The following is a 26,710-nucleotide window of genomic DNA, read 5'->3' on the forward strand; positions in this document are numbered from 1 at the left end:
CCGTAAGAGCCAGAGACTGGAGGTTGGGATGTAGAAGCGACCCCTCGTTCTGAGTGATGAGGGTTGGAAAACACTTCAATCTCCATGGTTCTTCAGACAACTCCAGAAGAAGAGGGAACCAAATCTGATGCAGCCAAAAGGGTGCGATCAGGATCATGGTTCTGCGGTCTTGCTTGAGTTTCAGCAAAGTCTTCCCTACTAGAGGTATGGGAGGATACGCATTCAGAAGGCCTGTTTCCCAATGAAGGAGAAAGGCATCTGACGCTAGTCTGTTGTGGGCCTGAAGCCTGGAACAGAACTGAGGGACCTTGTGATTCATCTGAGTGGCAAAAAGATCCACCGAGAGGGTGCCCCATGCTCAGAAGATCTTGCGGGCTACGCCCATGTTCAGCGACCACTCGTTAGGTTGCATTATCCTGCTCAGACTGTTGACCAGACTGTTGTTTACGCCTGCCAGATAAGTGGCTTGGAGAAATATGGCATATCAGCATGCCCAAAGCCACATCTGGAAGGCTTCCTGACTCAGAGGGCAAGAGCCGCTGCCCCCCTGCTTGTTGGTGTAATACATCGTGACCTGATTGTCTGTCTGTCACGTCTGTGGCCGTGACCACCCTCATACTTACCCTGTTTCTGGGAGTCAGTGGCTGTGCTGGCTTCTGCTTGTCTCTGTGTCTGTCTCTGTCTTAGTTTCTCTCTGGCTCTGTGTGCTGATTGCCTTACTGGACCTCACCTGTGTGGGCTATGCCTCTTCCAAGATGGCTGCCGCCTCCTCTATGCCAGTATCCAAGATGGCTCCTGCTTGTCTTTCCTGTGGGCTCTTTCTCTGTGTGTCAAGCCTCTCTTTGGAGGCAAGGAACTTCCTGCTTCTGTCCTGCTGGTAGTGACCCATCTGGTCAAGCCACTGAGGCCAGTTCGAGGGGGGTTTCTAACCCAGCCTCCGATTCCAGTCCGAATGGTGCTTCAAACTGCACAACCGCTTCCAGTCCAGAGGGCACCTCCAATCAAGCCTCCAGTCCTTGTTCAAGTGGCATGTCCCTTGAAACCCCTGAGTCCAGTCCGAGGGGTGCTTTTGACAGAGTCTTTGAGGTCTATGCAAGTGGCACTCCAGGTCGAGCCTCCATTCCTGGCTTACTCTGTGTTTGGGGTGAAGCCTCTGTTCCTGGCTTACTCTGTGTTTGGGGTGAAGCCTCTGCTCCTGGCTTACCCTGTGTTTGGGGTGAAGCCTCTGCTCCTGGCTTACTCTGTGTTTGGGGTGTTGTCTCTGTTCCTGGCTTACTCTGTGTTTGGGGTGAAGCCTCTGCTCCTGGCTTACTCTGTGTTTGGGGTGTTGTCTCTGTTCCTGGCTTACTCTGTGTTTGTGGTGAAGCCTCTGTTCCTGGCTTACTCTGTGTTTGGGGTGAAGCCTCCGTTCCTGGCTTACTCTGTGTTTGGGGTGAAGCCTCTGTCCGTGTTTGTTCTCTGTTTGCATGTGAAGCCTCAGCCTTTGTGAGTTCCCACTTGGTGTGTGGAGCGGCTGTGGCTTCAGACCCTTGGCTTGATATTCCTGGTTTACTCTGTTTGCTCTGCTGCCGGCCCAAGACCCTTGGCCTGTCTTCCTGGTTTACTCTGTTCGCTCTGTTGCCTATCTTGAACCCTGCTTGTATTTTCTGAGTATATATCCTGAATCCTGCCTTGCCTAGTCTGTGTGCTTACCCTGCTTGTATTTCCTGTGTGTATATCCTGAATCCTGTCTCTCTGTCTAGCTAGTGTTTATTGCCAGGGCGTGGTCCCTGTTTCCTGCTGCTTCCTAGCTAGTGTATTCCCTGATCCCCTGATCCCGCTGGGTATTCCCTGATCCCCAGTCTGCCTTACTGGCATGTTACCCTAGTCTTTGTTCCTATGTCTTGTCTCCTTGGTCTGCCTTCTGGTTCTTGCTAGTGGCTGTGCAGCAGCACTCCGTCTGAGTTTAGTTCCTAGTCCAGTTTCCTCGTGTTCCCTTGATCCTCGGTGGGTCCTCTGGATCTCCAGTCTGGCCTTGGCCAGCAAGTCCTGTCGGTCGCCCGCATGCTGGAGCTCAACTCCAGCGGAAAGGTGGCTAAGCACAGGTGAAGCGGTTCCTGTTCTGCCGGTTCCAGTGGCCTACTTCCAGTCCCGAGTTCCAGTCCGGTCCTTCCGGACGTCCAGTTCCAAGATGGTCTTGCCTGCCTCTGCCGCTCCTCGGCAGGGGCCCATGGGCTTACGATCCCCAGTGCTGTCTCGAGGACCTGACAGCATTCCAAGGGCCTCGAGAACGCGACACTGTCTGAATCAAGATGATTTGGTTGGACAGCTGATCTCTGAAAGCCTTCAGAGCATTCCAGATCGCTCATAATTCCAGGAGGTTGATCTGAAGGCCTGTTTCCCGAAAGGACCAGGCTCCTTGTGTGTGAAGCCCATCTACATAAGCTCCCCACCCTAGGAGGGATACATCCATCGTCAGGACTTTTTGTGGCTGAGAAATTTGGAATGGCTGTCCCGTGGTCAAATTGAATCAGATTGTCCACCCCTGAAGAGAATTCCAAAATTCGGTAGACAGTTAGATCACATCGTTGGAAACAGGATACTGGACTAGATGGACCATTGGTCTGACCCAGCATGGCTATTTTTATGTTCTAACATGCACATCGGACCTTTGGACCGCAGCTTGAGTCTCAACTTAAGAGGTAAGTCATAGGCTTTATAGAACTCTGCCCCTCACCCTTAAGAATAGTCCTTTAGACAGCTTGAGACACCTTAAGAGCACTAGTCTCACCCAGGAGGAAGTGAGCCGGGAGGAGGGGTGGAGCCTAGACTAGGAAGTAAAGGGCCTGACTGAGGTTGAACAAGGAGGGGTGGAGCCTAGATCAGGAAGACAGGGCCTGACAGGTTAAGGAAGCCCAGAGAGAAGAAGGAGTTGAAGCCCCAGGGTACATCATCACAATCTATGATTAAGAATTGTGACCTGGCTGAGGTAAGACGCCTTTGCTTCTTGTTTGAAACAGACAAGTCTTGCTCTGAGGTCTGGCTGGAGCCAGACCCTAGTACTTGGAAAAGAACTGAGAAAGACTCAAAGGCTGTGTTTGGGGTGGGGCTGCCCTACCAGACAAAGAGGCCCACCCCCAATCGTTGCTCGGGGTATCACAAGATATTATTTCATGTCTGCTCGATTTTACTGTTAAAGAAAGGATTCTGGCTGCTGCATACATTATAAAAGTTTTCCAGTGGAAGGATATTAAACTGGAGATGTTCATTGATTTGTCTCCAGTGACGCTGTTGAAACGCCGAGAGTTTAAGGATGCTGCTGCCTATTTAAGAACTGAATCAATCATGGAGACCATCATAGAGTGAATACCAGAATAGGAATGGAAAATGTTGGTGGACTTGCATGTGCCTAATTTGCCTAAGGAAGTGCGCAACATTTCTGATGTTGAAAAATCGAGCAGCGGGTTCTCACACTGGAAATGGGTGGATAAAGCCCATCAACTGTTGAGACTCTCCGATGCCTCCCAGTGTGATTTGCCTCAGCGTGCTCCTTGAGGGGATCACCAGCATGCTTTGGGAACTAGTTGATTAATTATATTATGTTTTTTCTCTGATCTGTTGCTATGTTTTTGATTATTTGCCTATGAGGGGGCTTTTGTGAGTTATTTGTTACACTGCTGGTATTTGGGGGGAGTTTAGGAGGGAAGCGCAGTATGTATATATTTTTAAATCTTTACCTGTTGCTCTTTTTTTTAAATGGGAGGTTGGTGATATGTGTTTTATCAGGTCTGTAGGATCTGCATTATGGTTGGTTGTGGGGAGGTGGTGTTGACTGATTGTGTGGGGAGGGATATAGAAGTAGCTGTAATTGTGTTATAGGTGGGTACTAACTCATGGGGAGGTCTGATTCAATGGTAGGTTACGGTGGAAGGGGGGAAGGGGGGATGGGGAAAGTTGGTTGGAGAAAGGGGGGATGAGGTTGTTGGGGAGGGGTGGTGGGGATAGATGGGTAGGGGCTGTGAGGATTGGGGGGTGCAAGTGGGTTATGTGGGGAAGCTGTGTGGGTCATATTGGCCTGAGGATGGGTAGATCTATGTGGACAGTAGGTACCTTTAATGTTAGTGGGCTGAACTCACCACAAAAGCGGTCTTTACTGTATAAAGAAATCTCTCGTCTTCACTTTGATTTGCTTTTCCTGCAGGAGATACACCTTACTAGAAGGGGGAAGTCTTTTTTGTGTCCCAAACATTATTCTCAATGATATTTTGCTTCTTTGGAAGGAGGGAAGAAAAAGTGTGAGGTTTCGATTTTGGTGTATAATAATTTTCCCTTTACACTGGTGGAGGAGATTAGGGGTTGGGATGGGAAAGTGTTACTGTTAATTGTGGATCTTGGTTGTGTCCGAGTTTCCTTACTCAATATATATATGCTCCTGATCAGTGCATTCCTTTTGGAAGAGTGTGCATGATCTGTTGGAGCATAGGTTATTTCAAAAATTTTGCAAAGCTTTTAGCAACCCAGATGGCGCCGAACTTGCCTGATGTTATTCATCCTGATCAGGCTGGATTTCTCCCAGGACTTCAGACTGTGGACAATATTAAATGAGTTCTTCATGTTGTGGAAACAGTAAACTCTGTCAAGCTTCCTGTGATGTTGCTAGTGAAAGATGCTGGAAAGGCATTTGACAGGGTGCACTAGGCCCTTTTTGTTTGTAGTGTTCAAAACGGTAGGTGTGGGGGAAAGTTTTTGTACATGCTTGAGGGCCTTATATACCCAACCCCGAGCATGTATTAAAATTAATGGGGAGTATACTAAGGTGTTTTTAGTTGGGTAGGGGTCTGCGGCAGGGTTGCCCTTTATCTCCCCTATTGTTTGAACTGGTTATGGAGCCATTCGCGCAAATGATATGGGATTGTGTGGATGTTTGGGGGTTACTATTGAATCTATGGAGCATAAGATCTCCTTATTCGTGGATGATGTGATTTTGTCTGTATCGCACCCTCTAGTATCTTTACCTGTTCTTATTCAGGAAATGAAGCGCTATGGACAAGTTTCTGGATTTAAAGCGAGCATTGATAAAACCAAGGCTCTGAATGTTATGCTTTCCCCTGTGGAACTATCACATTTAAAGGCTACTTTTGCTTTTAAGTGGCTATACCACTTTCTTAAATACTTAGGAGTCTGAGTTACTGCTGAGGCTGGGGATCCTTTTTTGCACAATTCAAAATGATTTGAGGGAAGTGGAATAGGAGTTTTCATTCGTGGCTTGGGAGGATTGCAGTTTTGAAAATGAACATTTACCCCGGTTATCTATATCTATCTATTTATATCTATATCTATATATCTATATATCTATATATATAGTGGAATTAGAAAAGATAAAGAGAAGGGCGACAAAAATGATAAAGGGGATAGGACGACTTCCCTGTGAAGAAAAGCTAAAGTGGCTAGGGCTCTTCAGCTTGGAGAAAAGATGGCTTAGGGGAGATATGATAGAGGTCTATAAAATAATGAGAATTGCTCTGGCTTAATTCTGCATGTATATCTTTATATCTTTCCTGTTTTTGTTATCTACTTACTCTGCTAAAATAGTGATTTGCATGTCCCAATCCTTAGAGCTGTACACCTGGACATTTCTTCTGGTACATTTAAGTGCAGCTCTAGAGATAGGTTACAGCAGACACATTCCTAAGGTCTTAAACTTAAGCCCACCCACCCTGCCCCTCAACCCACCCACCCCAAGACGGACACTTCATAAATAACTTCCCCAAATACACTACTTATCACAAATTAACTCCACCCATATTACAACTGTCTCTGAAAAGAAAACCCCTCATTATCATAGGAATCCCCAGTCTTCTACTCACCAGCTAAGGATTACTGCTCTAATAATAAGAATCACAGCCAACATATCCATAGACTGCTGTTATCACTATATCACACCTGTTCATACCCATTTCAACCAATCAGGATGACTTTTATTGTCTGTAATAATTGTGGTGCTTTAGTTTCAAGACCAATTATCTGGAGACTTAAGGCTTGTCCTATCTGTCTGCAGCTCACTAGATTAAAACACGAGCTCAGTAAAGTAAAACAGGAACTAGATGCACTTAAAGCAGCATTTAGGACCGCACAATATCATACTGCACAGAATCATAACAAATTATCACCACTACCTCAAAGGATAAAACCACCTAAGAATAGATGGATCACGGTAGGCTCAGGCAGACTTCGTTATGTGACAAGAAAGCATCCGACCTCACAAGTGTTGCCCCTACAAAATTCTTTTACTCCATTACAGCACTGTGATGTTCTTGAAAACAGAACGGAAGCCAAAGAAAAAACAATAAAAGTGGAACAAAAAGATATGAAGGTACCCAAAGAGAAAAGAAACCCCCAAATCACTAATGTTGAAACGCATACCAGGAAATGTAGATGGAAAGCGATGACCACAAATGCACGCAGTCTAAGCAATAAAGTTCATGACCTTCAGGCCCTGATGTTGTTGCAATCATGGAGACGTGGCTCAATGGTTCCCATGAATGGGATGCAAACATACCAGGCTATAATCTATTTAGGAAGGATAGAGAGGGTCGTAAAGGTGGAGGAGTAGCTCTGTATGTGAGGAATGATATCACAGCGACTGAAATGACAGGGACCTGGGGAAAGGAAGAAGCGATATGGATCACCTTAAAAAGAGATGATAGAACCTCTGTCCATGTGGGTGTTGTCTACAGACCTCCGACACAATTGGAGGAATTAGATAAAGACCTGATCGCAGATATTCAAAAGTTGGGAAGCAAGAGAGAGGTGCTGTTGCTGGGAGATTTCAATCTGCCAGATGTAGATTGGAAGGTTCCGTCTGTGGAATCGGAAAGAAGTAGAGGGATTGTGGATGCTTTCCAAAGTGTTTTGCTCAGACAAATCGTGATGGGACCCACAAGGGAGGGAGCGACACTGGATCTGGTGCTCACAAATGGGGATAGCGTGTCAAATATCCGAGTGGGTGCCCACCTCGGCGGCAGTGACCATCAAACGGTTTGGTTTGATATAACAGCTAAAGTGGAGAGCGGCCACTCAAAACTCAAAGTCCTGGATTTCAAGCGTGCTGACTTTAGTAAAATGGGGGAATACCTGAGGAAGGAGATGATGGGCTGGGAGGAAGTACGAGAAGTGGAAGGACAGTGGTCCAGGCTGAAAGAAGCTATAAATAGGGCCACGAACCTTTATGTAAGGAAAGTAAATAAAAGCAAGAGAAAAAGGAAACCGATATGGTTCTCCAAGCAAGTGGTTGAGAAAATAAAGGCTAAAGAGTTGGCGTTCCAGAAATACAGAAAAACTCAAGAAAAGGAACACATGGAGGAATACCGGATGAAACTGAAAGAAGGCAAGAGAGAGATACGACTGGCAAAAGCGCAAGTGGAAGAACAAATGGCTAGAAATGTAAGGAGGGGTGACAAAAATTTCTTCAGGTATATTAGTGAAAGGAGAATGACTAAAAAGGGAATTGTGAGACTAAAAGATACTGCGAACCACTATGTGGAAAATGATGAAGAAAAAGCAAATTTGCTAAATAGATACTTTTGTTCTGTTTTCATAGAAGAAAATCCTGGGGAAGGACCGCGATGGACTGGAAATAGTACAAATGAGAATGAAGTGGATAGAGCACCGTTCACGGAAGAAAGTGTATCAACAACTTGAAAAGCTAAAGGTGGACAAAGCCATGGGACCGGACGGGATCCACCCCAGGATATTGAGGGAGCTCAGAGAGGTTTTGGCGGGTCCTCTTAAAGATTTGTGTAATATATCCTTGCAGACGGGAGAGGTTCCGAGGGATTGGAGAACGGCGGAGGTGGTCCCTCTTCACAAAAGTGGTGATAGGGAAGAAGCTGGAAACTACAGGCTGGTAAGCCTCACTTCAGTTATTGGAAAAGTAATGGAAGCGATGCTGAAGGAAAGGATAGTGAATTTCCTGGAAGCCAATAAGTTGCAAGATCCGAGACAACATGGTTTTACCAAAGGGAAATCGTGCCAAATGAATCTCATTGAGTTCTTTGATTGGGTGACAGGAGAATTGAATCAGGGACGAGCTATAGACGTAATCTACTTAGATTTCAGCAAAGCTTTTGACACAGTTCCCTACAGGAGGCTCTTAAATAAACTGGATGGGCTGAAGATAGGATCCGAAGTGGTGAACTGGATTAGGAACTGGTTGACGGACAGACGCCAGAGAGTGGTGGTGAATAGAATTCGCTCGGAGGAGGGAAAGGTGAGTAGTGGAGTGCCTCAGGGATCGGTGCTGGGACCGATTCTGTTCAATATATTTGTGAGTGACATTGCCAAAGAGTTAGGAGGTAAAGTTTGCCTATTTGCGGATGATACTAAGATCTGTAACAGAGTGGACACCCGGGAGGGAGTGGAAAACATGAAAAAGGATCTGAGGAAGCTAGAAGAATGGTCTAAAGTTTGGCAATTAAAATTCAATGCGAAGAAATGCAAAGTGATGCACTTAGGGAATAGAAATCCATGGGAGAAGTATGTGTTAGGCGGCGAGAGTCTGATAGGTACGGATGGAGAGAGGGATCTTGGGGTGATAGTATCTGAGGATTTGAAGGCGACGAAACAGTGTGACAAGGCGGTGGCCGTAGCTAGAAGGTTGTTAGGCTGAAGGTTGAAGCGGTGCAAAGGAAAGCTACGAGAATGGTATGGGATTTGCGTTACAAAACGTATGAGGAGTGACTTTCTGAACTAAACATGTATACTCTGGAGGAAAGGAGAAGCAGGGGTGATATGATAAAGACGTTCAAATATTTGAAAGGTATTAATCCGCAAACGAACCTTTTCCGGAGATGGGAAGGTGGTAGAATGAGAGGACATGAAATGAGATTGAAGGGGGGCAGACTCAAGAATAATGTTAGGAAGTATTTTTTTTTTGTTACATTTGTACCCCGCGCTTTCCCACTCATGGTAGGCTCAATGCGGCTTACATGGGGCAATGGAGGGTTAAGTGACTTGCCCAGAGTCACAAGGAGCTGCCTGTGCCTGAAGTGGGAATCGAACTCAGTTCCTCAGTTCCCCAGGACCAAAGTCCACCACCCTAACCACTAGGCCACTCCTCCACTCACGGAGAGAGTAGTGGATGCTTGGAATGCTCTCCCACGGGAGGTGGTGGAAACGAAAACAGTAACAGAATTCAAACGTGTGGGATAAGCATAAAGGAATCCTGTGCAGGAGGAATGGATCCTCAGGAGCTTAGTCAAAATCGGGAGGTGGGGCTGGTGGTTGGGAGGCGGGGATAGTGCTGGGCAGACTTATACAGTCTGTGCCAGAGCCGGTGGTTGGGAGGTGGGGCTGGTGGTTGGGAGGCGGGGATAGTGCGGGGCAGACTTATACAGTCTGTGCCAGAGCCGGTGGTTGGGAGGCGGGGCAGACTTATACGGTCTGTGCCCTAAAGAACACAGGTACAAATCAAAGTAGGGTATACACAAAATTAGCACATATGAGTTATCTTGTTGGGCAGACTGGATGGACCGTGCAGGTCTTTTTCTGCCGTCATCTACTATGTTACTATGAGTGGAACGGGTATAGGTGAATCACTTTTTTACTCTTTTCAAAAATATTAGTACTAGGGGGCACACAATGAAGCTACAAAGTACTAAGTTTAAAACGAATCAGAGAAAATATTTCTTTACTCAACGTGTAATTAAACTCTGGAATTCATTGCCAGAGAATGTAGTAAAAGCAGTTAGCTTAGCGGAAGGTTTAGATGGCTTCCTAAAGGAAAAGTCCACAGACCATTATTAAAATGGACTTGGGGAAAATCCACTGCTTATTTCTAGGATAAGCAGCGTAAAATGTATTGTACTGTTTTGGGATCTTGCCAGGTACTTGTGTCCTGGATTGGCCACTGTTGGAAACAGGATGCTGGACTTGATGGACCTTCGGTCTGTCCTAGAATGGCAATACTTATGCTGCTTATTTTTTTTACCAGACAGTCTTCTTTAACAGTGCCCAAGGTTATTGTCTCAATTTGTTTGGCGGGGGAAGGCATCCAAGGGTGGCTGGGAAGACACTTATGAGGCCCTGTGAGTGGGGAGGGATGGGCATGCTGAATTTGCATTTTTATTATTTGGCAGCGCAGTTCAGGCATGTCTGGGATTGGTGGCCAGGGGACCCTTGTAAGCCTTATGTTCAAACTGAGCAATGTACGCTATACCAGTTCCTGTTATATGTGGGTTTATGGGATTTTGTGCAGCTTCGGAGAGGGGGGGGGGGGGGTCTCAGAGCCTAATGTGGAGGAGTGGTCTAGTGGTTAGAGGACCAGACTTGATATCCAGAGGTGCCTGGTTTAATTCCCACTGCTGCTTCTTGTGATCTTAGGCAAGTCGCTTAACCCTCCATTGCTTCAGGCACAAACTTAGATTATGAGTCCTCCTGGAACATTGATATACCCAGTGTACCTGAATGTAACTCACATTGAGCTACTACTGAAAAAGTTGTGAGCAAAATCCAAATAAATAAATACATTTAACTTACATTTTACAATTGTGGTGGAAGGTGGTGATGCATCTTTATGGGCTTAATTGGAAGTCTTGGCTCCAGTCTATCCTCTACCTGCTGGGGGAGGGGACTTCACCTTCTCATTCTCAGTTGGGAGGGTGGGTGACTAGGGGATTGGTTTTTGTTTATCAGTTATATAAGACTGGTGAGCTGAGTATGTTTGCACGCACAGTCCCACATTTAGGGTTCCTTTTACTAAGCGGCGGTAAGCCCAACACGGGCTTACCACTAGCTATACAGGAAGTACCGCTGGGCTACTGCAGCAGCCCAGCGGTACTTCCCACTCCTAGTAAGCTGTCATTTCTGGAGCTACAAAAATGTATTTATTTTTGTAGCGCCAGAGTGTACCCGGGTTAATGCGAGAGCCCTTATCACCACCTCAATGGGTGGCGGTAAGGGCTCCCCCCCCCTGAAATGGCCACATGGCAAGTGCTTTACTTGCTGCACGGCCATTTCCTGTAGAAAGGCGAGACTTCCCTTTTACTAGCTGTGGTAAAAGGGGGCCTCGGAACACGTGTAAAACATGCACCAATGCTAGCGCTGGCCCCCTTTTACCACAGCTTGGTAAAAGAGGCCCTTAGTCACCTAGATTTAGGTGCAAATACTTATACCTGCCATGGAGCAGGTGTAAGCATCTATCTAAATTTAGGCGTATTTTTATGTTTGTATTCTATAATGGATTTGGAGTGCAAATTTGCCATTATAGAATACTAGCTTAGCACTCAGATCTCTGGTGCCTACCTTTTAGCACCCTACATAGAATTGCCTCCTCTGCATTTATAAGTATTTAAGATAGTAATTTTCTCTTGGGGAAAACAAGGCACTGTACAATTCTAGCTGCAGCTATCTTTGAAGTTCTAGAAGTTTGGAATTGTCTGTATTTTAGTTAGTTTATTATCATTTAATATACTGCCTTTCATAAAATCAAATCAAAATTTATAAATACACAAGTTCTATATATTCTAATTCCTTGCTCCTACCGCTTTGTGTTTTACTTAGACAGAACACATATGAAGTGTCATGCAAATAATGTATCTTGAATCTTGAGAGACACCCCCATGCCCCCCCAAAAAGCCCCAGAGCAGAAGATGTAACACTCACCTGTAGGAACTTCATCCCCACAAGGCGGAAACCTTTCTGCTCAAAGCGTCCTATGATGCTCCCAATCAATCCACGCTGCACTCCATCTGGTTTGATGGCGATGAAAGTACGCTCCTGGTTACTTGCCATCGTCCTACAATGAAAGAGCAAGACAGAATGGTAAACTCCAGCTGCTGATTGTTTTTACTTTGCCACCATATTCCTTCCCCCATCCCCCACATAAAAATATATTCGCAATGAAAATAAGTTACGGACCTAGAAAGGGATCTGGGAGTGATTGTTGATAAAACGTTAAAAACATCTGCCCAGTGTGCTGCGCTGGCTAAGAAAGCACACAGAATGTTGAGTATTATTAGGAAAGGGATGGAAAACAAACACGAGGATGTTATAATGCCATTGTATCGCTCCATGGTGCGACTGCACCTCGAGTATTGTGTCCAATTCTGGTCGCTGCATCTCAAAAAAGATATAAAGGAATTAGAAAAGGAGCAGAGAAGGGCGACGAAAATTATAAAGGGAATGGAACGACTTCCCTATGAGGAAAGGCTGAGAAGATTAGGGCTCTTCAGCTTGGAGAAAAGGCAGCTGAGGGGTGATATGATAGAAGTCTACAAGATAATGAGCGGACAGATGTGAAGCGATTGTTTACACTTTCAAACAACAACAAAGCCAGGGGACACAAGATGAAGCTAGAATATGGTAGATTTAAAACAAATAGGAGAAAGATTTTCTTTACTCAGCGTGTAGTTAAACTCTGGAACTCGTTGCCGGAGAATGTAGTGACAGCAGCTGGCCTTACAGAATTTAAAGGAGGGTTGGACAGATTCCTGAGGGAAAAGTCCATTGAACATTATTCATTTTTTTTTTTGGGGGGGGGGGGGGGGGGTTGCCAGGTTTTTTGAAGCCTGGATTGGCCACTGTCGGAGACAGGATGCTGGACTTGATGGACACTTGGTCTTTCCCAGTATGGCGGTGCTTATGTACTTGTGCTTATGTACTTATATAAACAGGGCAGATGCAGTGTATAGAAAGGTTAGATAAAATGATGCAGTGTCTGCATTAGAAGTCACACAAAATTAGAATTAAGGACCTAAATATACATGCTTTAGCACACGGCTTCTCAACCCAGCCAGTCAGGTTTCAGGATATCCTCCATGAATATGCATAAGATAGATTTGCACGTGGATCTATCTTATATTTATATAAGGTGGATATCTTGAAAACCTGAAGAGTGGGATGAGAAACACTGCTCTAGAACAATGGTTCTCAACCCAGTCTTTGGGACACACCTAGCCAGTCAGGTTTTCAGGATATCCACATGTATGAATTAATTTTGAATGCACTTCCTCCATTCTACAAATTTATCTCATGCATATTCATTGTGGATACCCTGAAAACCTAACTCGCAAGGTGTTTCCTGAGGACTGGATGAGAACCCCTGTTCCTAGAGTAAGGCTGCCAACTGGATCCAGGTGCACAGGACAAGGATGATACAGTCCTGGATTACCCATTGCATGCAGGGACTAGTAGTTCTGATTTCTCCGATTCCATTCTCTAAGAAAAGCAAAACTACAAGTCCCAGCATACATTGGGACAAACCCAGGCCTGAAAGAAACCTGTCCTGTGAATCTGGATCCCCAGTTGGCAGCTTTATTCTAGAGCAGGACGTTCTAAACGTGAAGTAGGGATCCCAGAGACAGGTTTTTAAGATCTTCACAATGAATATTCATGAGATAGATTTGCATATAATGTGTTTCCAGAGGTGTAGTGGTTAGGTGCCGAAGGCGACATTGAAGAGGTGGGCTTTGAGCATACCTCTTACTCTGTTTATGATTATACCTTTTGCAACATAGTGTAAGCCACATTGAGCCTGCAAATAGGTGGGAAAATGTTGGGTACAAATGCAGCAAATAAATAAATAGGATGAAGACCAAAAAAGAAGCAGGCACTGTAAAGTAAAAGTGCCATAAATTGGAAGAGGAGGGTAGAGTTGGTAGGCCTTAGTTTTCACTCCTAGTCCTCGAGGACCACCAACAGGTCAGGTTTTCAGGATATCCCTATTCAAAAAAGTTTCCATCACAGAATGCCAATCAACTCTCTAAAAATGAAATACAGTTCTTATAATAATTAATCTGTTACAAAATACTCTACATGAATTTAAATAACTTTGCTTTTTTCTTGATTCTATGTTTATTTGTAATACAACTTCTTACTTATATATGTAAGCCACATAGAACTGATACAACTTTTCAGAAAATGTGGGATATAAATACCAATAAATAAATATGCATGAGAGAGATTTGCATACAATGAAAGTAGCCATGCAGATTTCTCTCATGAATATTCATCGTGGATATCCTGAAAACCTGACTGGCTGGGTTGCCTCCAGGACCAGGTTTGAGAACCACTGCCATATTCAAATCTAAGCTAAAAGTCCACCTTTTGAGGCTGCTTTTAACTCAAGACCCCTTGTCTGTTTTAATCATTCTCACAATACTACTACTACTACTTAACATTTCTAAAGCACTCCCCAATCCCTTTTGTCCTATTTGTCTGTCTTTAATAGAATGTAAGTTGAGCAGGGTCTGTCCCATACTGTGTATGTCTAGTAGCGCTACACAAATGCTAAGATTGGTAGTAGTAGCATGGAGTGTTAAGTGACTTATCCAAGGCCACAAGGAGCTGCCAAGGGATTGGAGCCAGGGTCCTCCAGTTCCCAGCTTGCTGCTCTAACCCTTAAGCTACTCCTCTTTCCTGCTCGCATTAGATAGGGATTCCTACATGGAGGGTCACATAGCACACTTAAAATTATTGAGAAGGCTGGAATGTTGGAAACATGATGTGGGTCCCCTTGGAATCTTCTAAGCAGGAGGGAGGGGGCAGTGTCTGGTCCTAATGATGATTTGTAAAGCTAAGAAGAGAGGATGCTGGGTGCCCAGGGGTGTGGCAGGTAGAATGTTAACAATAATATTCTGGAACAGCAACAGAGTGAATAAACAACACAACATCAAAAGAAACAGCAAACAGAATGAGGTTAGGATAAAGGAAGCAGCTTTATTAAAGACCTGACACAGGCCATGTTTCGGCAAATTGTCTGCATCATGGGTCATTCTCAAATACAAATAGTAGCACTTTGTTTCCTGTGTTGGGTCAGTTTCATTCAATAACTCAATCCCAAATCAAACTGCAATGCACTCTGCAAGTAATATTCTGCCACATCCTAGAATCCTGTCTACTTTCTTCCCCTTCCAGAGATGCCCACGTTACCCAGTTCCAGGGTTGAGCTTTTGAGGCAGTCCTGGATTTCTGATCACCCCCATCCTGTTGCATTATGGGACTTGCAGCACTGATTTTAATGGTTAATATTAGACACGAGAAATCCCACTGCTTTGGGATTTAAGTTTAAATCAAGACTGTCCCAAAATCTCCAGCCTGAAACTGGGTAACTTGGCATTTTTCCTTGTCATCAGCAGCAGATGAATCCATTAACTGATGGGTTGTATCCGCCTACCAGCAGGTGGAGATAGAGAACACTGAAAAACCACAGTGACCCTTGGACGGCTAGTCCCAACTGCCTTCTATCTCCCAGCAGGTGTGGACGTAGCTTGATCAGCTCCTGGATTTCTGCCTGGGGTGGCTCCTGTGCTTTGCCAGTTGAGCAGGAGTGTTGTGGCTGGTGGTGCCTACTTTAAAGGCATATAGATTGTTCGCCCTTTCCCTGCCTTACCCATTCCCCCATCCTCCCAGAGTCCCTCCGTTGCTGCCTGCCTCCAACTTTCCTCACAGTGTTAAAAAAAAAAAAAGAGCGCGCTTTTACTGCGTGGCTGTTCTGAGGCCTTTTCCAGAGATTCTGGTTCAGTGCAGCTTGACCGGTGCTCGTTGACTCGGTCTTCTGAGGTGAGAGTGGTGACCAACTCCTCCCGGGAGGTCCCGCGGACGCCGTTCCGAACGTGGTAAGTTTTGGCGCGAAGCTGCCATTTTATTGCTATATTTCCGTCCAGTCAGGCGATGGCTGCTGAGGGAGTTAAGCGCTGCTCCCGTTGTGGTAAACGCAGATCAGCAGCGGGGCTGTGCAAAACGTGCTCCTTAGTACAAGCATGGTGAGCGATGATTCTTCCCGCTCGATGGAGCTGGCAGCGGGCGCTGCATGTCTCGACCCTCGCGGTTGCGGAGGAGTCTGAGTGCAGGGGGACGCCTCATTTAGAGGCTGCCAGAGGAGCTCCAACATCAGTTTCTCCTAATTCAGAGGCGGAGGGTCAGGGTGAGTTTTTCTCCCCTGAGTTTGTGCTTTTAATGCATAAAGGCTTCATGCTCAAAAGAGCTCTGCTGCAAGTGTCTGACACTGCGTCGCATCCTGGGTTCCCTCCGGGTGTTGATGTCCCGGGGATGGCTTCAGATGTTATTTCCTCCCCCGAGCGTTGGAAACACGCTAAACATAGACGGGTAAATTCTCCGTCTGAAAGTGGCGCATATCCTCCCCCCCCCCCCTCCGTGGTTGGGCTGTGGGGAGTCTGAGGGATCTGGCTGGCCCTCAGGGACGGTTGATCCAGAGGAGGGTGCCTGTTTGCCACTGGATTTGGATGATCCCAATGTGGTTCGGAATTTCCACCGCGACGAGCTGCCAGCTCTCATTACTGACTCCTTGAAGGCCCTCTCGATTGATGATCCTGCTGAAGGCGAGGCCTCCTCTGTTAATCTTAGGATGGCGAGTACTAAGAAGCCTACTCGGCCTTTCCGGTGCATGACTCCATCCAAGAGCTTATTTCTGCTCAATGGTCTCACCCCGATGGGCCTTTGAAAGTGACCAGGGCTATGGGTCAGCTTTACCCTCTGAGTGAAGAGCACTTGGCCCCTTTGGGGATGCCTAAAGTGGATGTGTTGGTCACGGCGGTGACTAAAAATACCACTCTCCCAGTAGAGGGAGGGGTCGCTTTGAAAGACATGCAGGACCGGCGGCTGGAGTCTGTGCTGAAGCGGTCCTTTGAAATTGCGGGCCTTGCCTTAAGGGCGTCTATTTGCAGTTCCTATGCAGCCCATGCATGTCTTTCTTGGCTACAACAGGCGGTGGAACAGCCCGCTGATGGTGCGGGGCCCCTCTCTGAGGTTGCCCCGCGGATGGAGTCGGCCCTGTCATTTTTGGCTGACGCTTTATGATGTGGTCAGAGCTTCGGCTAAACAGATGTCTGTGGCGGTTTCTGCCCGCCGCCTTCTTTGGCTGTGGCATTGGGCGGCTGACATGGCCTCTAAGCAAAGGCTGGTGAGGTTACCCTTTCGGGGCCTCCTGTTATTTGGAGAGGAATTGGAGAAGATTGTGAAAGACCTGGGGGACTCTAAGCCCCAGCGGTTACCTGAGGATAGGCCGAGGCCTTCTTCCAAGGGTCCTGTGTTTCCCTCCTCTTCCAGACCTCGCTTCCGTGAAGCTCGCAGGTATCGCCCAGGGTGCTCTGCTGGGTTTTCTCAATGTGCCTGTTTTCAGCAGAGGAACTCCCTTCACTCAGACAAATGTTCCGCAGGGGCCGGTTCAAGGCCAGGAGTTCAGGGGCGTCCTCCACAATGATGGGACGCCGGTCCACTCCTCAATGCCTGCAGTAGGAGGACATCTTTCCCTCTTTCTAGAGGAGTGGATCAAGATTACCTCGGATCAGTGGATCCTGGACCTGATCAGAGAAGCTTACCGACTGGAATTCGGTGCCCCGGTGAGAGACGTGTTTGTGGAGTCCCGATGCGACACGGCCTCGGGGTTTGTCTTTCTCCCCGACCAAAGGCGGTGCAAGCTTCAGAATCAGGTCCGTCTGCTCCTGCAGATGCCTCGCCTGTGAGCTTGGGACTTTGTCCAGATGCTGGGGTCGATGACGGCCACCTTGGAGGTGGTTCCTTGGGCGAGAGCGCATATGAGGCCTCTGCAGATTACCCTGCTTCAACAAATGTCTCCAATTTCCCAGGAATATCAACGCAGACTAACGTGGCTCCCTGCGGCCCGGCTCAGTATGGAGTGGTGGCTCTCTGACAGGATGCTGTGCCAAGGAATGCCGCTTGCATTTCCTTCTTGGTGCCTGGTGATAACAGATGCCAGCCTTTTTGGGCTGGGGAGCGCATTGCCAGGGAAGCTATGCTCAGGGTCAGTGGACAACCGTGGAAGCGGGGTGGTCCATCAATCGCTTGGAACTGAGAGCGATATTCCAGGCTCTTGTGGCCTTTCAAAAGACTCTGAAGGCGCTTGCTGTCCAGGTCCTGTCAGACAACACGACTGCGGTGGCCTACATAAATCGTTAGGGCGGCTTTCAGTGCAGGGCCCTGGCTGCGGAGGCTGCTCAGATTTGCCACTGGGCCGAGCTCCACCTGCAGCTTCTGACAGCAGCTCACATAGCAGGTCAGAGCAACGTGCAAGCCGATTTTCTCAGCAGGCAAATCGACCCAGCGGAATGGGAACTGGCAGAAGAAGTTTTTCTTCAGATCTGTGCCAAATGGGGGACATCCAGAATGGATCTAATGGCATCGTGCAAACGCCAAAGTGCCTCGCTTTTTCAGCAGAAGGAGAGATCCTCACTCGGCAGGGATGGATGCTGTGGCTCAACCCTGGCCTGCAGGCCTCCTTTATGTGTTCCCTCCTTGGCCCTTGATAGGGCGAGTCCTACTGCGGATTTGATTACACCAGGGATTGGTGATTCTTATCGCTCCGGACTGGCCAAGGCGTCTGTGGTATGCGGATCTCCGTCGGAAGATGGTGGAGGCTCCATTTCATTTGTCCCTGGTGTCGAACTTGTTGGTTCAGGGTCCGGTGTCAATGGAGGATCCCTGCCGATTTGGTCTTACAGTCTGGCTCTTGAGAGGGCGCAATTGAGAGACAAGGGCTATTCTAACAAGGTCATTTCCACTCTCTTGCAGGCCCGCAAGCGGTCCACCTCCGCAGCTTATGCTCGGATCTGGCGCAAGTTTGAGGTGTGGTGTGTTTCAAAGGTGATCACTCCCACGCAGGCTTCTGTCTCGCCGGTGCTGGACTTTTTGCAGGATGGCTTACAAAAAGGCCTGGCTTACAATTCCCTGAGGGTTCAAGTGGCAGCATTGGCATGCTATCGAGGGAAGGTCTCTGGCTTGTCCCTTGCTGCTCATCTGGACATTGCCCAATTTCTCAGAGGGGTGCTTTGGCTCCATCCTCCTGTCCGGTCACCGTGTCCAGCCTGGAACCTGGGGCTTGTGTTGAAGGTTCTTCAGTGTTCACCTTTCGAGCCGCTTAAGCGAGCTTCGGAGAAGAATGTGACCTCAAGACAGTCTTTTTTGTGGCCATGACATCGGCTAGACGCATGTCTGAGCTGCAGGCGCTGTCCTGTCAGGACCCTTTTCTGCAATTCTCGGAGTAACGGTACGTACAGTGCCTTCCTTCCTGCCTAAAGTGGTTTCAGCGTTTCACCTGAACCAGCCCATTTTTCTTCCTTCCTTTTCTAGGGAAGATTTCCCGGACTCCTTTGGGCAGTTACATCTTTTGGATGTCTGCAGGGCACTGTTGCAGTATCTACAGATGTCTAATGACTTCAGGACTTCTGATCACCTTTTTGTATTGTTGACAGGTCCTCGACGTGGGTTTCTGGCGTCTAAGGCCACTATAGCCCGTTGGCTCAAGGAAGTCATTTTTTCTGCATATCTGCTTTCAAGCCGGTCTCCGCCTGAAGCGTTTAAGGCGCATTCCACGAGAGCGATTTCCTCCTCGTGGGCTGAAACGGGTGCACTCTCTCTTCAAGAGATATGTAGTGCAGCTACTTGGGCTTCTCAGCTCTCATTTGTCCGGCATTACAGGCTGGATGTTGCAGCGAAGCAGGACACGATTTTTGGAGCACAAGTGCTTGCTCGCGGTGTGGCCTGTTCCCACCCTAAGTAGGGATTGCTTTTGTACATCCCATCAGTTAATGGATTCATCTGCTGCTGATGACAAGGAAGGGAAAATTAGGTTCTTACCTTGGTAATTTTCTTTCCTTTAGTCACAGCAGATGAATCCATGATCCCTCCCTGTCTGGCATTGTTTTTTGTTCAGATCTTTCATGCAGATATATATCTCATTGGGAGAAGTTGGAAACCAGTTCTCAGAATTTCTACATGATGTTCTACTACAGGAGGTTGAGATCATCCCTCCTTTGTGTGGTTATTGCACCTGTTCTGGGGCGTTTGTTTGCTGTAAGGAAAGTTTATGTTATTCTACCTTTATGGTTCACTCTGCTTTGGAAATCTCAAATACTGAAGGCAGTTGGGGCTAGCCGTCCAAGGGTCACTGTGGTTTTTCAGTGTTCTCTATCTCCACCTGCTGGTAGGCGGATACAACCCATCAGTTAATGGATTCATCTGCTGTGACTAAAGGAAAGAAAATGACCAAGGTAAGAACCTAATTTTCCCTTGCACTGCATCTGACCCCTAACATGTTGGTATTCTTGGGGTGCACTCCCTCCTCCCCTCCCCTCCCATTCCCTTCATTCCTTCCCCACTATCCAGGATCAGTATTAGAGGGGTGAAATTAGTCTGGGCCCCCAAGCCTAGCTCTCCTTCCCTGTCACAGAAACATAGATTATGTTGGCAAATAAGTTACCTAGTTTCAGGCTGGAGATTTTTTGGCCATTCCTGATTTTCAACTTACATCTCAAAGCATTGTGGGATTTGTAGTGCCTAATCCTGTCCACTGAAATCAGTAATGCACATAATTCACCATGATGCAGGGAGAAAGCCAGGAGAAAGCCAGAACTTCTCAAAATCTGCAGCCTGGGACTGGGTAGCTTCGTATCTTTGGTTTTGTGACCCACTCCCAAATTTCTAACACCAGCCATGTCATCATCCCACTCACTCACCCCTTTCCCTGGTAGGGGCTTAGGAAACCCCACTAATTTTTTTCTGCTGCTGCTGTGCTGAAACTAACACAAATCTTCCCTTCCAACATGAGGTGATGGGAAAGGCAAATTCATATGCATTTTTAAACTTAATCACTCATCTTTCCAAATCCAAGCTCAAGGCACATACATTATTTTCCTGTCCAAGTGGACTTACAATTTAAGTCAATGGTCTTCACTCATTTTATGTCAGGGCCACTTTGGATTGAAATGAGCTGAAGGGGGGGGGGGGGGGCGCCAACTATCTTCTCATGCTGGTCAGCAGTGTTGCGGCCCCATATGTGTCAATGACATCCATCCCCACTAGCCTACCTTCAAACTTTTCAGTAGGGGTATCTTTAAGGAGGTGGGCATTTCCAAATACATTCTTTATCTATTGGGAAATGCCTTGTCCTTTAGGCACACAGCTCTTCCCCACTTCTACTTTCCTCTTTCTGTCATAAGCTTGGGTAGAGAGGCAGAGAATAACGGGGGGGGGGGGGGGGGGGAGAGAAAACCAGAATGATGATAAAGGCTGCCACTGGGCCTTGCCTTGAAGAACACTGATCTAAATTGTACCTGAGACAATAGAGGATGAAGTGTTTGCTGTAGTGTAGGTTGAAAGACGTATCAGTGGAAGAAGCAGGATTTGAACCCTGGCTTTCCTGGTTCTCAGCCTGCTGCTCTAACTAGGCCAGAAAAAAAAAAACAAGTTCCACAGGCTTGGGTTTGGGCCATAGTTCAAGGATCCTCAGGGGCTGGCCCTACTGTTGAGAAGTTTTGCACATGGCCCCACTTTTCAACCCCACCTTTTCTTCCCTATTGACTTATGCAAATGAGGCCCAGCATCCAACTGCATCCCTCACAGGTCACCCTGGGACCCTTTCCCTTATACTTTCCAACATCCTCCCATGTTTTTTCTTGCTCTGCTTCTGCCCCCTCTTCCATCTCTATATCTTTCTCTCTCATGCCAAAGGAGAGGAGAGGAGGGTTACTCAGCCCAGCCACTAACAGAGGTACTCAGTCAACAATTGATACCTGGCCTGTCTGGGCCTGTCTAGGCATGCCTCATAGATTGTCATGCACCACCTCGCCCTTCTCCCTCCTCTGTCCCCAGGCACAGAAAACAAGTTCTACTTTTTTCCTCCTTTCCCAAGGGCCAGACTTTCTGATGTGTTGAGTCCAGCACCTGCCCTTGAGGGAGCTACATACAGCCATAATTAGAAATGTACAGTGTGACAGTGTCAGCAACTTACAGGATCCCCTATCAGTACCCCTTTGCTCAGAAGCAAAGTAATGGCTGCTGGTGGTTCACAATCTATAACTATAAGGAATGTAACAGTGAAGTGTTTCCCCCTTCCTCTGTCTCCCTCTTTGCCTCTCCAGCACTCTGAGTCTGCCCTGCCCTTTCCACTCATCTCCTCTTTCTATTTTTAACTTCTTATTTCTCTTTCAGCTAATTGTATACCTCCTGGTTCAGTGAAGCTCTGTCCTGCCTCTTCTTTCCTGAGTCTCAGTCAGACCAGCAACATTATGAGTTTAGCTGAGCTCCTCCCAGCTAGGAAAATTCTCCAGCAACAGCAGCTTTGGCTGTCCTGCTCCACTAGTTAGTCTCTCTCCTTCCTGCTTAGCCCTATGCTTCATTTTAGATCTAGATTTCTTTGAACAAATAACAAAGGGAAGAAGATAATGGAATAGTGGGAGTACAGTTTGGAAGAGCTTAAAAAGTAAAAAACAAAAGATAGCAGGGAAGAACAAGGGGACACAGAATGAAGAGCTCGAGAGACAAGGAGGATTCCATTTCATGTCATTAAAATTTATAATCCCTTTGAATACTTGAAAGGTACTGATATACTAACAGATATTTTTCACAGACAGGAAACAGTAGAACTAGAGGACATGAACTGAGGACAGGGCTGTAGACTTAGAAGTAAAATCAGGAAAATACTTTTTTCATGGAGAAGGTGGTGGATGCTTGGCATGCCCTCCCAAGAGAGTTAGTGACAGAATTAAAAAATGCATGGGATAAACACAGAGGATCCTTATATAGAAAGAGAATATAATCAAAGCAAAACATAAATGCCCTTCACTCTTTGAACAGGACTTAATGGGATGTAAGCTGCACAGAGCAGCAGATATAACTCTGGCACAATTAGTGCAAATTGCTATTTATCTAGAGGCTAATCCAAGCTCAACAAAATAATATAAATTTGCCAGTGGAATAGTTGGTCTATTTCTTTTATAGATGAGGATTGAGGGTGGAACATGGAGGAAAATAGAAAAAAATACATTATGATAAACCCTGGACTTGGATGAAACAGAGGGTGGGGACAGTTAAGACTTGGATAAGTGAAAAGATTATGTTGTACAGAGACTTCTACAGTCCGTACATACACATTTACAGAGCTGACAAGTTACTAGTTAGAACATAGAACATAATAGTAGCCATACTGGGTCAGACCAATGGTCCATCTAGCCCAGTATCCTGTTTCCAACACAAGTACCTGACAGAAACCCAAATCGTGGCAACATTCCATGCTACAAATCTCATGGCAAGCAGTTGCTTCTCCATGTCTGTCTCAATAGCAGACTATGGACTTTTCCTCCAGGAACTTGTCCAAACCTTTTTTTAAACCCAGACACGCTAACCACTGTTACCACATCTTCTGGCAACAAGTTCCAGAGCTTAACTATTCGTTGAGAGAAAAAATATTTCCTCCTATTTGTTTTAAAAGCATTTCCATGTAACCTCCTTGAGTGTCTCTTAGTCTTTGCACTTTTGGAACGAGTAAAGAAATCAGTTTACTTCTACTCATTCTACACCACTCAGGAATTTGTAGAACTCAATCATATCCCCTCTCAATCGTCTCAAGCTGAAGAGCCCTAACCTCTTTAGCCTTTCCTCATACGAGAGGAGTTCCACCCCCTTTATCATTTTGGTCACTCTTTGAACCTTTTCTAATTCCGCTATATCTTTTTTATAAGATACGTCGACCAGAACTGAATGCAATACTCAAGGTGTGGTTGCACCATGGAGCAATATAAAGGCATTATAGTATTCTCAGTATTATTATTATTATTTATTGCATTTGTATCCCACATTATCCCACCTCTTTGCAGGCTCAATGTGGCTTACAATTCATCATGGATACTGGAAATAGAAGAGAATATACATTTGGTTTTACAGAGGGTTTTGGGTTACATGGTGGTGAAATACATGATAGTGTTAAAGCAAAAGACATTATAAGACAGTTCTGGATGTTTTAAAGATTATACAGTTACATATGTTGATCTTTGTGATATATCTTGTCGAAGAGATAGGTTTTCAATAGTTTGCGGAAATTATTCATCATCCCTTTCCTAATAATTCCTAGCATCCTATCTGCTTTTTTTGTCTGGTGCCGCATACTGAGTAGAACATTTCAGCGTATTCTCTACAACAACACCTAGATGTTTTTCTTGAGTGCTGACCCCCCAAGGTGGACCCTAGCATCAGGTAACTATGATTCAGATTATTCTTTCCATTGTGCATCAGTTCCAAGAGGGAGACGTTTTTTTTGCCTGTCCTGATTTTAAGCTTACATGCCAAAGCAGTGTAGTGTCTGATTCTAACCATTAAAATCCATGCTGTAAGTCCCGTAATGCTTTGGATGAGGTTGGCAGAAATCCAGGACTGGCCTAAAATCTCCCTCCTGGAACTGGGTCATTTGGAAATTCTGCATTTATCACTTCATTCTGGACAAGAATCTAAAAGTTAGTAACTTTCAGGTACTGTAACTGTGTGATTCTGAGGCTAGCCCACCCTGTAATTACGCACAGTATAGGGAAGGACAGAGCTGCCAAGTACCCATTCCAGGAGGGAGACTTTTTGGCTGGACCTGGATTTCTGCCATCCTCATCCCGGTGCACAATGGGACCTGAAGCACTGATTTCAATGGATAGAATCCTGATACTACACTGCTTTGGGATGTAAAACCAGGACTGGTCAAAAAGTCTCCCTCCTGGAATGGGTAACTTGGCAGCTCTGCAGGGATGGATAAATGGCACATTGTGTTTTGTTTTTTTTCTTTCTATACTGATGTCACATAACATATAATTAAGCTATGTTGCAGCCAAATTGTTGGGCAGACTGGATGGATCATACAGTCTTTATCTGCACCTGAGGGCAGGCCTGGATTTATGCACAAGTTTACTAAACCTTCCCTTCCGCAAAGGCTCTTGGGCCCAGATGCACTAAACCTAATGAGCCAGCAATGTGGTTTTTAAACTAGTTCTAGCCAGTTTAGTGAGCAAGTAGTGAAACGAGACATGCACAAAAGAGTTCTCCGAGCCATTTTCCTGTCATGGTAGCAGCTAACAAAAACGGAATGAAAAGCTATTATAATGAGCTAAAAGCTATTATAATAAGCTAATTACCTTTTATAATGTACTGTAATTGCAAGGCAATGCAATGCACAGCTGTTTTCCAACCCCATACACAAAAGCAGTCCATACCTTTACAGTGGAAAATCTAACCGGAGGTCTGCAGCTCTCGGTAATGCCTGGCTGGGGCTGCTGTGAACTGCAGACCATCTGTTGCAGGTGCAAGGAAGCTGATCCAGTGGCATAGCCAAGGGTGGGCCTGGATGGGCCCAAGCCCACCCACTTTGGGCTCAGGCCCACCCAGTAGCAGCACACCTATGATGTGGCTGGCAGGAGCAGGGATCCCTAAGCCTCACCAGCCAAAAACTCCCAACAAGTGTCCCTCCTGCATACCTTGTAAACAGCAGGTCTTTGCCTGCAGCTAGCAGCGACTGATACATACTATTCGCACCAGCCCCACAGCCTTCCCTCTGACGTATTCCCACCTATGTGGAAACAGGAAGTTGCATCAGAGGGAAGGCTGTGGGGCCAACATGAGCAGTGTGTATTAGTTGCTGCATACGAGGGAGGGAGGATGTTTGAGAGACCAAATGGCATGCAGGCGAGAAAGGAAGAGACCAAATCACTTGTGGGACAGAGCAAAGTTATTCTGCCCACCCATCCTGGGCCCAGGCCCACCCAAAATTGGGTGTCTGGCTACGCCCCTGAGCTGATCTGCCGTTTCTTGCTCCTCCTGATGGCCGGTAGCTTGAAAGAGCACTTGATTTCTCTTTTAGGCAAAGGATATGGGGGGGGACGAACAACTCTATTGAGGAAGTTTCAGCCAGCTGTTCTCTGGAGATTCCTGTCTGCTCAGAGCCTTGCTTTTCCATCTCTCTCTCCTCCTTTGTAAGGGACGCTGTGTCAGCTGGAACTAGCAAGCAATCTGCAGCTCAGAGCCAGCTCTTTTCTTTTTCTATTTGGGCATTCCCATAGCAGTAAAAAAAAAAAAAACTCTCCAAGTGGGTCATACCTTGACATTCCCCCCCCCCCCCCCCCCCCCCCCCCGGAGCTGCATCACTTTTGTTTTACTGCCTGAGGTTGCTTTGGGTAGATGCTTTCTTTGCAGCTTTACTCTAAAAATAAAACAAAAAAAGAAGGCTACCTGCTTTCCTACACACAGCTTGTCTGCATGAAGGAAGGCTGTCTGTACCATGCACAGAGCAGCCATGCTTAGCTCTTGACTGCTCTGAACATGCTTACATGACCGACTGGCTTCCCCTCCTTGGAATGAAATTGCATGCAAATGAGCTAACAGCGAGCAGCTCATTTGCATGCGATTTCCTTCGTGCATGCCTGTTTTTTTCAAAATTGCTAAGGAGCAACCGGGATCGGTAAGGGAAGGGCTTTTAGCATGCAGTTTAGTGCATCTGTGCCTGCATATCTTCATTGTGCTTCTGTGTGAAAAGTGGGGTCTGTGAACTCGGGGACGTGGCAGATTCAGACACCTCTGATGTCTAAGGAACCAAAACCACAAAGCCCATGGAAAGGGATGGGGGAAACACTGGGATGGGAGTGAACAGGTGAAATTGGATCAAAGGTCCGCATAGGGTGGGGTGGAAGGAATCATAAGTACATACATACATTAAGTATTGCCATACTGGGAAAGACCAGAGGTCCATCGAGCCCAGCATCCTGTTTCCAACAGTGGCAAATCCAGGTCACAAATACCCAGCAAGATCCCAAAAATGTACAAAACATTTTATACTGCTTATCCCAGAAATAGTGGATTTTCCCCAAGTCCATTTAATAATGGTCTATGGACTTTTCCTTTAGGAAGCTGTCCAAACCTTTTCTAAACTCCGCTAAGCTAACTGCCTTTA

The 26,710-nt window shown here is 46.4% G+C and overlaps 1 protein-coding gene across 4 annotated transcripts in view; it reads right to left on the reverse strand.

Moving 5' to 3' along the window:
* The window catches only part of LOC115474492 (nucleoside diphosphate kinase A-like), an 84,836-nt gene that overhangs the window by 53,837 nt on the left and 4,289 nt on the right, over positions 1-26,710 (reverse strand). For 2 of the 4 annotated variants that reach the window (XM_030209979.1, XM_030209980.1), the window contains exon 2: positions 11,641-11,773. In XM_030209979.1, the coding sequence (XP_030065839.1) occupies positions 11,641-11,773 (133 nt within the window). Of the gene's footprint in view, positions 1-11,640; positions 11,774-21,954; positions 22,036-24,980; positions 25,076-26,710 lie in introns of those variants that run through there. The other 2 variants (XM_030209981.1, XM_030209982.1) reach the window with 2 other exon arrangements.

This window comes from Microcaecilia unicolor, chromosome 7 (genome assembly GCF_901765095.1).
Source record: "Microcaecilia unicolor chromosome 7, aMicUni1.1, whole genome shotgun sequence".
Lineage (NCBI taxonomy): Eukaryota > Metazoa > Chordata > Amphibia > Gymnophiona > Siphonopidae > Microcaecilia > Microcaecilia unicolor.